The following is a 14,063-nucleotide window of genomic DNA, read 5'->3' as shown; positions in this document are numbered from 1 at the left end:
TTTAGGGAGGGAGAATTGAACCGGTGACCAAAGATGCATGGGTGAATGCTCTTGACACTTCAGCCACAACCCCCACTGCAATTCCATTATAGATAATGGCAAAGTAATAATTAACTCAAATCCAGTATAATTTCGTGTTTGGTTCGACATGTTGAATTATCACCCCTACAGAGGGTTATAAGAAGCTTATAGATAATGGCCGACCTTGGCTTATAAGTTAGGGGATATGCATAAGAGTTATTTTATCAACTGCATGCTAATCTGCTATAAGCTTGTAAACATGAAATCGAGTACACATCATATTTGCCAATTGGCCCTCATCATAGCTAACAGATGTGACACGCATACCTTAGAAATTTAGATCGATACATAGGACCTTAGATACAAAATTGATTTACCAGACAAATGAATAGATTCTCTCTCTGCCTGATTAGTACAAACACTCACCAAGCAATTTGGTCTCCCGTATATACAAAAAAGAATGGGTAAGCTATATGATTGGGACTATTTTCATCCCAAAGTACAACAGGGAGAAAGAATAGCACAAATTGGCCAACTATATGTGGGACCGTAATTGCGTCAATAAACTCTGCATACTCTGAAGTTTCTGAGTGAGCTGTTTTACAGTTGCAAGATGCTGCACGGAAGATTCTGAATTACCTAGGTCGGCAAGAAGAGCGGCACACTTGGCCTGTGAATCTGTAAATGCCTCCTCAAGTGAAGCCACTGTTGATTCCAAGGTGGCGGTTGTAGATGGGGTTTCACCAATCAAAATTGATTGAGGGAGCCCAGTACTGCAAAAGCTGCTACCCCTGCTTAGCTTTCCAGGGGAGAATATCTTGTCAATGCCCTCAGTTCCTCCTGCAAATCATTTTCATAAATTTCCAAATTCACAAATGGCCGAGAAGAAAAAATGACTACAGCAGTATCCCAATCACATATACCAGATAAAACTTGTTGGCTAAAGAATTGTGAAAATCTATCTAAATTCCACATGAATCAGGTAATTCGAGGCATTTAGTGCTTACAAGCATGTGCAAATGCCAAGAGATGTCATTTGATTTTAACATAGCAATCTCAGGACTTAGAAAACAAGAAGAGCACAACCCTGATCAGAATTAAGGAGATGTATTCATCGACTGACAAACAGTTTAGTAACATACCAAGGTTGCTTAGTTGTTCCATTGCAGCCTGGCCAATGGACCCCTCCAGCTTGAGTAGCCGCAGAATTCCAGCGGTGATTCGACCCATTGATTCAACTTCCGACTTGCACAGGAAAGTAAGATATTGCAACTCATCCTTTGTTACAACCGCCTCAATCTATGGAGACAAAAGTGTCATAATGCAGAATATTTTTCTACAAGATACAGTTATTAACTTGAAAAAACCCATTACCGGTTGCTTAACAGAGAATTTCACATTTTCCACAGCCCATTCCACCATTTCATGATCAACCGTGTCCTCTGATATCACCATGCGAACTTCAAGATCTATACCTGCAGATGTGTCAGCAGTTTCCTTGATCCCATTCACAGGTAAGACAGCAGCATCAATACACTTCTGGGCATGGGGCTTTAAAGTTTGCAAGCCTTCCACACCAACCTGCAACCATAATTAAGATGTATGCGATCATGAACTAGATATCTCTATGATTAAAATAAAGGAGCATGAACCGCTACATTGAAATGAATCATAATGAGTTGCATATATTTTCATTGAATAATATTCATAAACAAAGCAAACTATATCTATGGTGCCAGAACACATGTTGAAGGCAGCACAGGCACAGCGCAAGCCAGCCAAGTTCCACCAAGGAATATGCTTTAGTATTGTCAGGTCATAAAACTTTTCACATGAATGTACTTTGCACATTTTGCCCAAATCTCAAAATATCCTTGCTCAACCTAGAATTGACTCAATCACCCTTTAACCAAAACCAAATGTTAGGTCTATATTACATATCTGCAATTTGCATCCCAACCATTTAGTATTCTGAGTGAATGAGCAAGACACCTTCTCACCCTCATATAATTGACCCACTTAAGGTAAAGCCGAGAATTATCATACTTCTTTGGTACTCTACCAAACAGAAATCATAACAGGCGAATTAAGAATATGATCATATCTTTTTTCTGAAAGGAAACAGAAATTTGTTAAACCAAAAACTAATACATTGCGCAGATGAGAAATCCACTAGGATAACTACCACATTACAATAACAGTGGACCAAACGCTCTAATCTAACAACACAATACAAACATCAGAGAACATAGTGTGAAGTATGAACCAACCTTATAACAGGGACATAATCCCAGAAAAGCATGCACCTTACAAATTTACAATATACCCTAAGATAACACCCAGGTAGACCATAAACTATTTTATGTCCAAGAAATATCCAAAAACAAAATGACAAAATGTTTCAATGGCGCTGCCTAATTCATGGCTGATCCTTTTGAAAACAAATGTTCACTGTCAATAATCAATATGCATGCATGTTTCGTCAAACATACTTTTGAAAGGCTCAAGCTCAACTAGCACATTAAAACCTTAAAAAGAGAGGGAGAGACAACAACGAGAGTGAGATATCCTTACTGTAACCAATTCCACAGGATATTTCTCTGTCCTGTATGACTTTCCATTACCATTCAGCATATGCTTGGGACTACCTTTCGCTTTCACATGCAGATTATGAAATGTTGTGTGCCAACATCTCTCTTCTCTTCCCACATCCTCATGATTGAACCACCATCTTTCTGCCATCTCCTGTTCACCTTCAAGAGCAAACAACCAATTTTTCAATTCTATGGAGACTTCCACATCGTCTGGTTTTCCCAAGTGCAAAACCCCACTTTCTTTCCCATCTCCTGAACTTCCATCTGGAAAAAAATGGAATATTAGAGCCATTACAGTAACAATAAAATGAGTAGACGTAAAAAATATATTTTAAAAAAGGGGAAAAAACAGCACAACAGACTGTAGGTAATCAAACACACAAGATTATCCAAATCAATTGTCACATACCCTCTTTCAAATCAGCAATGAGTGGCAATGGTTTGAAAAGTTTTGACAGTGGTCCTGCTCGTAATTTTTCTAACTCTTTAGAAAGCCCCTTTCCAGGACCACCATCAGGGCCAAGTATTCCAAAGCGATGCAGCAGGGATTCAGCATAGTTCATTCCCCCACCTAGGCGAACACCAGAGATACACGCTGACACATTCAAACTATGACACTCTACATCTCGTTCATTTAAAGGAATTACGTGTACCATGCTTATGTCCAGAAATGGATCTACAAAAACTTTTCCATTTGATTGATGTTTTCTTTGGTTATCTATCCAAAATACAGGTCTTAGTTCAGGATACCCATTTCCACTTGTTGAAAGATCATTTTCAATAGAAGTCAAAACTGTGTCATTCTCAAGAACCAAGTTTCTCTCAGTGTCTACACAGTCCACCTCAACACTATCCCAAAGTATAGTGGATGAAACAGCAATTGCACCACCAAGAGTTCTGTGAGTAACTTTTATGAAGAGATTATCCCCGATAAACTGAACTAGAGGCATTCCTTGACTATTCATGGAAGATGATTCCAGAAATCTAATCTGAAGGTCTTTCACTGCTAAACTTACTGCTGTATCATTGGGAACCTTGTCAATCAGGTTTCCGTCACTAGAATGATCCCTATTTTTCTTTTGTCCAGTATTTTTTCCAACGAGGACAATCTTTTCACTAACTCTGCCAAAGTAAGCATAAAGATCCAAAACAAAAAATAACTGTTCAACAGAAGTGTTAGAGAGATAGTTTTGACAAGCTACCCCAACCCTGACAATACCACCAGGGGGAGGAACATTTGTTAATGGGCTCCCATCAGCAGTTACCATAGCTACTTCAACACAAGCATCTTTCAGCTCAACACATCTCCACAAGCCTGAATTCTGATCAAGAGAACTCTGATGTCCAGCTGACTTAGTACATGTTTCTAGTGACAAACTAAGGTGTGATGCTCCAGTAGTCCATTTCTTCTGGCTAGCATCAACCGGTTGACCTTCCCAGAGACAGAAGCAAGCAGGATCCTTCTCCAGATTCAATAACCTTAGTTTTAGTGATGGTGACTCCGAAAAGAACAAGTTCTCAATATGAAGCCTTGCCCCAGAAAAGGCACTCTGGTTGATACTGCCCCTTTTGTTAGCAGGGTTACTGTCTATGTCCAAAGGAACAGCCACATCTAACTCCTTGAGGTTGAAAATCAAGGAATTTATGGAGAAATCTGCTAAAACAGCACCAGGGTTGACTACAATTCCATCAGCCAGGAAGGAACAGATCCTCAAACAGGATCCTTCCTGAAGATCAATCTGGAATCAAAACAAAAAAGATGAAAAATAAGAAGAGGCAAACAAAACAAAAAAATCAAAAATGTTGATATAAGCGTTCATACTTTGGAATAACCAATACATACCATGAGGGGCTGACAATTAATTACAGTTTGCGAAGCAAAAGATGGAGGGACCGGGGAGGGCTTGATCTGAAGAGAATGGACGCATAAAAAAGGAACACCCTTATTTAACTGCCACTCCTGATCTCCCAAAGGATATATGGGAGGGGAAAAGTTTTTACCTGTCCAAACAAAAAGACAAAAACGATGGAGAATAGCTTCAAACTATAGATACCCAAAACCTAAACACAGCCACTGCATTAAATGCCCTTCTCTCCATTGTGCATAATAAATTTAGCCCATACCAAAATCAGGAACATGTAAAGGTTCTTCAGAAACTGCTCGCATAGATGGTTGAACTAAGGTGCATGGAGGTCGTGAATAGGTATCCCTACATTCCAGCCACCAGCATAAATTATGATTTAGTCATATGACTGAGTACATATCAAATTGAAAGGGAAGTCATATGCCACATGTATCATCCAAAATTTATTGGCTTCAACAACAAATAGAAACACATTAGGACTACAGTCACACAGAATAGACCTTACTCGATTCCAAACTGAGCTCCAGGAGAATGTCGATGACAAAACATATTTACTAGCACTAAAACTCTTGAAACATCATAAATGAACAAAGCTTACCTTAAAAACAGTCCACCAATCATAACCCTTGACAAGTTGTTGTCAATTTCTCCATCTGAAACACTAGCCTGCAAAAGTGGATCCCCATATAAGATCTTAGATTCCCAAAGGAGTTAGACAGACATGGCACTGCAAAAACAGTACATGTGTATGCATAAAACCTATAATTTGTATGTTCACCAATGAGATCGAAGGGGTCCGATGGCTCTATGTTAATATATTGCACAGATTTCAAATGCCAAATATTTTTAATCATAAAGTGGGACAAATGTGTGGATTCCCCTCCTATTGATGGATATTTGAGGGACACCTTGTGGGGCTCATTCCGCATTCTATTTCAATGATCCAAACTGTCTATTTTTCAAGTCTTCATCCATAGATCATCCTTAAAAAAAATTGGGCAAATCATAAACCATTAAGACATCTATATGAAAATGATGAACAGTGTTTTGAGTATCTATGGATGATGACTTAAAAAATAGACTGTTCGGATCATTGAAATAGAAAGTGGAATGGGCCTTACAAGGGTGTCCCTCAAATAAGCTTATTTAAGGATCACTCAATTGAGGCTCTCTACAAAATTGTGAAGTACAATATACATAGGACACTCCTTGATGTATACGCATTCCATAGACTGAATATTACTTTAAAAAATAGTAAATCCAAGAGTTATAGAATACTAAGACAATGCCAATGAAAATTTTAATTTAATAAGAGTGAGTCATAGAACGGTACCCGTGAGAAGAAGAGTGATTGCATCAAAAGTTCGAGCTGGAACTCTGCAAGTATACCCAAGACTTCTGAGAATGCTTAAAATTAACATTTGTAATAACCTACATCTTTTTATCTTGATGTACAAAAGTATCAAATCCCTATAGCACTTGTAAAGGAAAATCACAGACCAGTATCTTTAATGCAGAGAAATATGTGGTCCACAACAATTGAGACTATAGAACGTCCTGCTGCTTCTGTGGATCGCTGCAAAAATTTCATGAGAGATGTAGAGCGAGAGACAGAGAGAGACAGAGAGAGACAGAAGAAGAAAAGGAGAATCATAAGAGATTAGCTAGAAAATAGTATGAGAATGAAGTAAAGGTAACAGCAAACCTGCTGAGTGTTTGAATCTACATCTCCTCTATTCAGGCAGACATACAATCCTGTCATAAAGCGGAGAAGAGCACGTAGGCCTGCACCACGTGGTTATATATTAGCACCAAGCTATACATTTACCACATATTTATAGAATTCAGTGAAACAAATAATTTCACTTGTTACCTGGTTCACTTATTGCAGGACAAATGGCCTCTGTGATATGGATCTGAACCTCAAGCCCAAGTGGACTGTTCAATTCAGTCCTTTGCACTGTGATCTGGTCAAAGTCACAAAGTCAAGAAAGATGCAGTAACGCAGCCCATAAAACTCTAGAAGCTCTCTAGATTCACACTGATATATGGAGGAAAACAAATCCATCAAGAATGAACTAAAAAGTGCATATCAACATTACATAAGCTTCTCCTGAAATTCCTTCTATAAAACGCTCCCCACCAAAGAAAACTCGCTTTGCACCATCATCATCTCGTTGGTTTCCTCCATCTTCAGTACGTGCTATATTAGCATCCATGAACATATCAGGGTGAGGCAGGAGATCGATAGACAAAGACTCCCACTCAAGTTTCTGGTAAGAAAAGAATTTATCATTGTTTAATAACTAAGTTAAACTTGGGAAGCCTAACACCTGTATTCAGAGAATACTGGAACACACACTTGCAAACACGGCGGCACATACACTTGAAGTAAGAGCAAGAGATGTGCAAAATATAATTAGAATTTAGAGAAGTTCAAGAAAGGAAAGTAGGCACCGCTTAGCCCCTCACCCCACCCCCACAAAGGGAAAATAGAGATAGAAGGAAATACGGATCTGATGCACAAAGATTAGCACATTACTTTGAACAAATAAATGAACTTTTTGTCATTGGAGAACTCACGTGCTTCCTTAAGATTTACAACCTGTTACAGGACATGTTATTCAAATAAGCCAGTGAACGGATGAAAGTGGTCCAAAGAAAATTTTCATATGAGCTTAACCAACACATTACCTGCCAATTTTCATTAGTGGTATACAGCAAAAGGTTGCGTATAGTGATAGAGGCCAGAGGTGATGCCCTGGGTTAAGCATAAAAAAACAAAAAAATGAGAGAAGGATGAGCTTTATAAGCACTGACCCATACAACTTCATATTTCAAATGTCAAAGAAAGCCTACAGTGCATCTCCATACTGTTTTTGCCCGAAAACTTGAACTCATCAATCCTACAGTTTTTTCTATCTAAAACCATCATCCAAACAGACCTGAACCCCTAAAATAGAGCCATCCAGAAAATTTCAGGGGTAAAAGATTTCTTCTTGTTGATCAAGCTGAGGTATAAAAAAACAATTCCTTGTTTGGAGGCCAAAACTTTTTATCACAATCTACATTCCTACAAAGGGATCCATAAATAGGAAAATCATTATTGCTTAAGGTAAAATATGACTTCACAAATTGTGTATATATCTATATTTAACTCCAATCTAAGGTCATACAATCAATAAAATTAAGCGAGTAAATTCTTAAAAGGCCAATTCATGTAGGATAAGAGCACATCCGTATAAATAAATAAATAAAGATATAACTACAAAACTGGGCCTTTGGAAATTACCAACTTGCCCCTCCTTGGCATCGACCACCCCCACGAGTTTCAAGTAGAAGATTAACTGTGAGAATCTCCACAGTCATTCCATCTGCAATCTGGGAATTTACAAAGGTCAATAATGCAACTTTCAGAATAAATGTTCAAATCTAGGTGCATGCTTCAAAACAAAATTTTAAGAAAACAGTTGTCAGTAGGGAAGCTTGTATAAAACTTTGCATGCCTGAATTACAAGAAGCATGACATTCCCTAATATTTTCATTCTTACTGAGATTCCCAGTTCCATTAGTTTGAAAGAATGACAATATTATCATTATGTGCACTGTAACACATACATTCACTGCGTTGATTGAACCTTACCTTATCAGCAAATCCATAACCGCTACCCTTCGCAGAGCTAGAGGATGACGGTGAACTGCATGTGAAACTTAGTGCTCAGTAAATCTATGACTGCAGTACAAAACTTTTTTCAATATGGAAATGTAAGATCAAGAAATATATGTAATTAGGCTTTACCTTCTTGGGCTCCTTGGATCCAAATCTGATTTCTCTTCTAAAACCAAATCAAGCCTATCAATTTGCACAACAATCGGCTCTATTTGTACATTACTCACAGATGGAAGCTATAAATCACACAAAGCAAAATCATTTAATTAATTATATATCCGTACATGAATTGGGGAAAAAAAAAAACAAAAGCCACTCAATGCATATAAACGAACCCATCTGGAATATACATCTACCAAGCTCTAACTAGAGAATCACATATTGTGTAATGATATACTCAACCAATTTTGGGACTTTTGTAACAAGTAAGAGAGCGTACACTAAAGCCAACACATTTTTAACTTCTCATTTCCTCTAATTCATTTTCCTTCAAACTTTCAGCCGGACACTTTACATCTATCAAAACCAATTGAATAATATCGAACACGCGATAAATGAATGCAGAATTAACAGTCACCAACCACTATCTCCAGTTTTCCGACTTTGGCCGTGGCTACATTCAGTGCCGGAGGCAATCCCATGCTCGAATGGACAGCATCGCCGTTTATATCTGTCAAATTCAGAAGCAAACTCAAAATGAACCCTAATCAGATCGAATTGATCACAAAACCAAACAAACAAATCGCCGAATTTACCCAAATTAGAAAGCTGCGCGGTCCGTCCCTGCAACTTGAACTGGTCTCTGGAGAAGGACTTCAACCAGTACTTGAGAGTGTACTCTAGAGCCAGAGCCAATATGGACTCCATTGCTGAGAGGCAAACCTTCCAGAAACTTCTACAACCTCCTCGAGAATTCGGAGAAGTTGATAATGGAGCTTTCGGAGCTCTGTGGATCTACGCGACGCGAAATGCAGAAAACCCTAATCGGGTTCGGATCGGAGGCTGTGGTTGCCGGTGTGAGCATGCATGCATTTGGGGTTTCTTTCCTTTTTGGGGTGGTCTTGTTGCAGGTGGGAATCTGAGGACAGTGGGGTGGAAGAAAGAGGCGGGGATGGGTCGGCACGTGTGAGGGGGAGGGGACCGTATGAGTGGCACGTGAGGGGTTGGATTGGTGTGCATTGGATCTGGGGGGGTGTTTGGGTGTGTCAGAAATTCAGAATAGCAGAGAGAACAGTGGATTTGTCGGCATGGCTTTCGTGTGTGGGAAAAAGCGATTTCGAAGCTTGGGGCAAGTGAGATTTTTTTTTTTTTTTTTTTTTTTTTTTGGGGGGCAAGTGGGAGTTTTGGGTGCGATTTTCGTTTACCCTTTTTACCTATTTACATGTCACGCATTGCATATGTTCGTATTATTAAGGTACCGTGTGTGTTCGGATCAGGAAAAAAAATATTACTGTGTATGTGAGATTTTTCTCTTCTTCCTTTATAATTTTGACAGAAGACATATTTTATCTTTGATAAAGTATTTTATGTAATATTTCAATGTTTATATGATAATTTAGATGTAAAAAAATTGATTCTAATGAGCTCAACTTCTAAGAAATACTTGATGAAAGGAAGAAAAAAACCTAGACTTTCTTTTTAAGGGAAAACCCTAGATATTAAATAATGAGAAGGCATGTGATGCTACTTACCTTTAGCTGAGCGTAAATATTTAGAAAAATAAGAATTTAGTGCTAATTTTAGGAAGTTGAACATATCTAGTAGAATTAGTCTACTCCACCAAAACAGCTCTTTAACCGAAAAGAAATTATAGCACCTCTTTTATAAAATTCATGGCTCCTCCCTTGGTAGGATTATGTAGTTAGCACATATATGAATTTTTGAGTTCAAAACGTGTAAAAGAAGAAGATGGAAGTAGAGCTAAAATAACAAGAGCATGGAAGTATACGAATTGGTAATGGTTAGTACCTCTTTCTTGTGATTAATTCTAAAGGTATATAGAAAAAAGAATTTATATATTAATTGGAACCACCACAATATACCAATATGCTTTGTTTGTACACAGAGAGAGAGAGAGAGAGAGAGAGCCGAAATTCTTGTGGTTGCCTGCTTGCCTCGACTTTTGCCTAGGAAGGATGAGTTGGTTCTTTGCTTTCTACGTTGCTTTGCAAACTACTTTACGTAATTATTTAATAATACTTTGCAAGTGGACTGGTATATGATTTAGCTGGATCAAGATAATTAGCCCAAATTGTAGGGCTTGATTTGGATGGGTTGCAATGCAATAGCCACACACACAAACGTTCAGCTGTCCACCAATTACAGGGAAAGAATGTTTTTTCTATGTGCCCTTGCTTTATAGATTCTCATTTTTCTCCTTTATTATCTTTTTGGCATTGGAGGCAAACTTAAATCAAACATTATACACACCTCATTTGCTTGATAAAAAATAAACATCTATAAATTCATAATTCTTGTGAGCTGGTCTGACATATATACTATATAGACAGATTCTTAATCTATATAATATTGTCTATTGATTAAGTAGAATAAGGTGATGCTTGTTTCCAATTTAATAATATAATATATCATCAACTAGGTACAGTTCGGTGAAAAACGATATTGACTTACAGGTCAATAGTCACAAGTTCGAACTCCCCATCCCCTTGTAGTTTTCTTTATACCCTCAAGTAAGTGTGAATAAGCTTTTTTTTACTTTTATCCTTATTATATAGAAATTGTTGTGAACATGAAACTTATTTCATTTTTTATAATCATTTGTAATTTAATAGACTATTGGTTTACGTCTTTGTTCCTTTAAAATGAAGTAGTTTTTGAGATAGATTGCTGTTATTTTCAACCCTTATCCTATTATCCCACCCACCTTATCTTCAAAATTGTAAAGACAAATTTACCTCTTTGTAAAATGACTTCTAAAGCCTTAGGGAAAAAACCTCAACTCTCTTCAAAACATTTATCCAAAATATTTTCAGAATCTACAAGGTAGAGAATTAAAAAATAAATATCCAGAAAATCAAAATATTATACTAAAACATTTATCTAGTCCATCAAACACAACTTAATTCTCTTTATATCTCAACTAATAATGATTAGCAAAGCTAATTTGCTTGAATTAATAATTTTTAGGAATAATGGTAGGTGGAAAGATAGGATTGGGTTTTTTAAAATTTACATAGTCAGTGGGATGGATGGAAAAAATCTCCGCCAGGTCGGGTCCCTGTCGATTACCCAGCCCTAACGAGGGAAGATGTCAGGGGAAAATTAGGTGCAGGTATGGGATCCCTGAATTTTAAAATCCCCGGTTGAGGACAGGCCAGGAATGGTATTGTTATCTTCATCCCCGAACTCGGCCCAATAAGTGATATATTATTATTTTTACTTAATAAATATATAATATAATATAACAAGCAAAAAAGTTACCCCAATGACAATTTTATACAAGCCTTTGCTTGGTCGTTACGTACAAAATTGTTGGATGTTAATATCTAATGACATATTCAATAAATGATTCCTTATTTTCCATGTTGACGAAAAAAGCTAAAGACATAGAAAGTGTTTTAAAAAAAAAAAAAATTGTGTTTTCAATGTCTTATTAGTCATTATAAACCTCCCCTCATATTATTTGATGAAACTATAGTGCTATTAGGCCTGAGCACAGATTTGTTTTACAGTGCTACTAGGCCTGAGCACCGATCAGTTTAGAACGATAGAGGGGTCATCAACCCACTATTAGTAATATTGATATTGTCCCCAATATAACCATCTACGAAGCCCAATAGGTGTGGGGTTTATCACAAAAAGCCATTATATTATTAGGAGTGGTGTCATTCATTATATATTGTATCTCATTTAGTCAAGTTTCCTATGTGGGATTTATATTCTTCAACACACCTCCTCACGTGGGAGCACCATATAGTGAGTCACAAGTGAAGCCAAGTCCACATCGAAAACAAAAATTCAAGCCCAATACGTGAACACCATGTATTGGATAAGGGATAAAGGTAAACATTCAAGCCCAACATATGAACACCACATATAGGGTAAGGGGTAAGGGGTAAGGATAAAGGTCCAATATTTCAGGCCCAGTCAATGAGTTCTCTCTGATACCAAGTTAAATTTTAAAGAGACGGGTCATCGGCCCACTACTGGTAACACCGATATTGTTCCTAACTTAACCACCTACAAAGCCCAGTAGGTGTGGAGTTTTATCAACAACAAAAAAAGGCCTCAGTGCTATTAGGAGTAGTGCCATTCATTATATATTGTTCATTTAATCAAGTTTCCTATGTAGGATTTATATTCTTCAATAAAAATTTTAACCGTTTGGATTGGATAACCGCTTGTTGGATTCAGATTGGTTCGGTAGGCCGATAGTACCATTTAACAAAAACTCTTGAGAATAAAAATATTTATTACTAAAGCTCGTTGAAAAACTCCAACTCAAGCCCAAGAAAAAATTATTCATTCAAGCTTGTAGAACAATATGGTAGGATGAAGCTTTTTATAAAGGATGAAAAAGTGAAGGTTAAAACCGATGTGGTTGGTTTTTTGTTGGAAAAAGTATTAAAATATGTAGGAGTTGCTAGCCTAGGCCTATTCATACCACATTGACCATTATATTGGGGATGGCCACAATTCCAATTTGCAGGACTGATTATTCATGAATCAACCTTGTTAATGCTAGTGTGGGAGAAGATGCAGACCTATGTGCATCAACTTCATGCAAAAAGAAGGCGAAGAAGAAGAAAAATCTAGTCATTCCAATAATAGCATCAATTGGTGGATTTTTTGTTCATGTGGTAAACTATAATGTTTAACACTAAACATAGAGATAAATGTTATAGTGAAAGTTACAATATATATCGGTTCGATACGGATTTCTGTCAGGTTAGGGATATTGTTACCCAATCTTTTAACGAAAGACTTTTGTACGGATCTGATCGGAAGAATAAAATATTTTAAAAATAATAATTTAACCAAACTAAACCAAACAGTCGGTACAATATTACTTCAAATAGGGGTGCTTGTTTTGCTCATCTCTTTATTTTAAGTTACGCTTGCCAAAAAATTTGGCTCAAATTTTGCCTCCTTAACGCGCCTATTTAATGGGGGCATGTTTATCCGCCCCATTAATAGGGGCCTATCGGTTTTCCTCCCCTAATTAACAACTAATAGGGGTGTATCATATTTTCTACCCCTAATACGACGTCCCTAACGTTTCTTTTTTTGATAGTGTATGGTCGGTATGCCGATTTTTCAAACGAGATGCCCATCCCTAAGTGCTACAATGTTGTTCAGTTTTTTTCTTTGTCTTTTCCATCTTTCTTTTTGTTGGTTGCTACAGTGTTTTTAAGTTTTTGCTACAATGCCCAATATTGTTTTCAATGTAATGATAACTTAGAGTGAAATTTAAGTGTTATGTAATGTAAGATAATTTTTTGAAAAAATAATAACAATCAAGGATTCGGGGTGGGTTATGGAGGCAACCCCTGGGGACTGGGATAAGAGCGGTGAAGGGGGCGAGGATGGGGAGTGGGGACGAGAATGGTATTATCATACTTGGCTCTGAACTGCCCCGTTACCATCCCTAAGGTGGGTGGGCAAATAGGACAGGAGGTGAAAATAGCAGCACTCTTTTCAATAAGGGTCATCATTTGGCCCGCAGCATGCCGGCTGAAGTGGGTAGCCTGAGGCCCGATGGGCCAAAGCTCGGCCCAGCTCAATGGTTAGGCCTGCTCAGCCTGCCTTATTCTAAGGTTGGGTAGGGCTTGAGCTTGGATTTTGAAACCTCCGGCCCACCCTCGGCTCAGCCCGAAAAAGCCCATCTAGGCCCAACTTGGTTATGAAAAAAATAAAAAAAAATAAAGATACTATGCTGCTACCTGTGAAGTG

The 14,063-nt window shown here is 37.7% G+C and overlaps 1 protein-coding gene across 3 annotated transcripts; it reads right to left on the bottom strand.

Moving 5' to 3' along the window:
* Positions 1 to 275: 275 nt before the first annotated feature.
* On the bottom strand, positions 276 to 9,387 carry LOC117624334. Of its 3 annotated transcripts, XM_034355505.1 has the most exons (20): positions 8,906 to 9,387; positions 8,732 to 8,820; positions 8,280 to 8,386; positions 8,124 to 8,178; positions 7,773 to 7,861; positions 7,175 to 7,241; positions 7,023 to 7,085; positions 6,583 to 6,753; positions 6,354 to 6,447; positions 6,186 to 6,265; positions 5,981 to 6,056; positions 5,814 to 5,857; positions 5,079 to 5,146; positions 4,740 to 4,825; positions 4,459 to 4,616; positions 3,025 to 4,354; positions 2,596 to 2,879; positions 1,396 to 1,602; positions 1,164 to 1,320; positions 276 to 861 (listed from the first exon to the last, which is right to left on the bottom strand). In XM_034355505.1, exons 1-20 carry the CDS (start codon positions 9,015 to 9,017, stop codon positions 557 to 559), a joined length of 3,642 nt encoding a protein of 1,213 aa, XP_034211396.1. In that variant the 5' UTR covers positions 9,018 to 9,387; the 3' UTR covers positions 276 to 556. The 3 variants fall into 3 exon arrangements, with proteins under 3 accessions (XP_034211396.1, XP_034211397.1, XP_034211398.1); XM_034355506.1 differs by lacking the exons at positions 7,023 to 7,085; positions 7,175 to 7,241 and having other exon boundaries at positions 8,906 to 9,362; XM_034355507.1 differs by lacking the exons at positions 276 to 861; positions 1,164 to 1,320 and having other exon boundaries at positions 1,443 to 1,602; positions 2,670 to 2,879.
* Positions 9,388 to 14,063: the final 4,676 nt, after the last annotated feature.

Source organism: Prunus dulcis, chromosome 4, assembly GCF_902201215.1.
Source record: "Prunus dulcis chromosome 4, ALMONDv2, whole genome shotgun sequence".
In the NCBI taxonomy this organism is placed as follows: domain Eukaryota; kingdom Viridiplantae; phylum Streptophyta; class Magnoliopsida; order Rosales; family Rosaceae; genus Prunus; species Prunus dulcis.
Note: the sequence above shows the minus strand (reverse complement) of the source record. Positions and strands in the feature narration are given on the sequence as shown.

Excerpts from the sequence above, each read along its gene's own strand:
- LOC117624334 (XM_034355505.1), bottom strand. The coding sequence starts at position 9,017 with ATGGAGTCCATATTGGCTCTGGCTCTAGAGTACACTCTCAAGTACTGG. Across the intron at positions 7,086-7,174 it reads CCACTAATGAAAATTGGCAG|GTTGTAAATCTTAAGGAAGC; the intron begins GTAATGTGTTGG and ends GTCCTGTAACAG. Across the intron at positions 6,754-7,022 it reads AGTTCATTTATTTGTTCAAA|AAACTTGAGTGGGAGTCTTT; the intron begins GTAATGTGCTAA and ends TTTTCTTACCAG.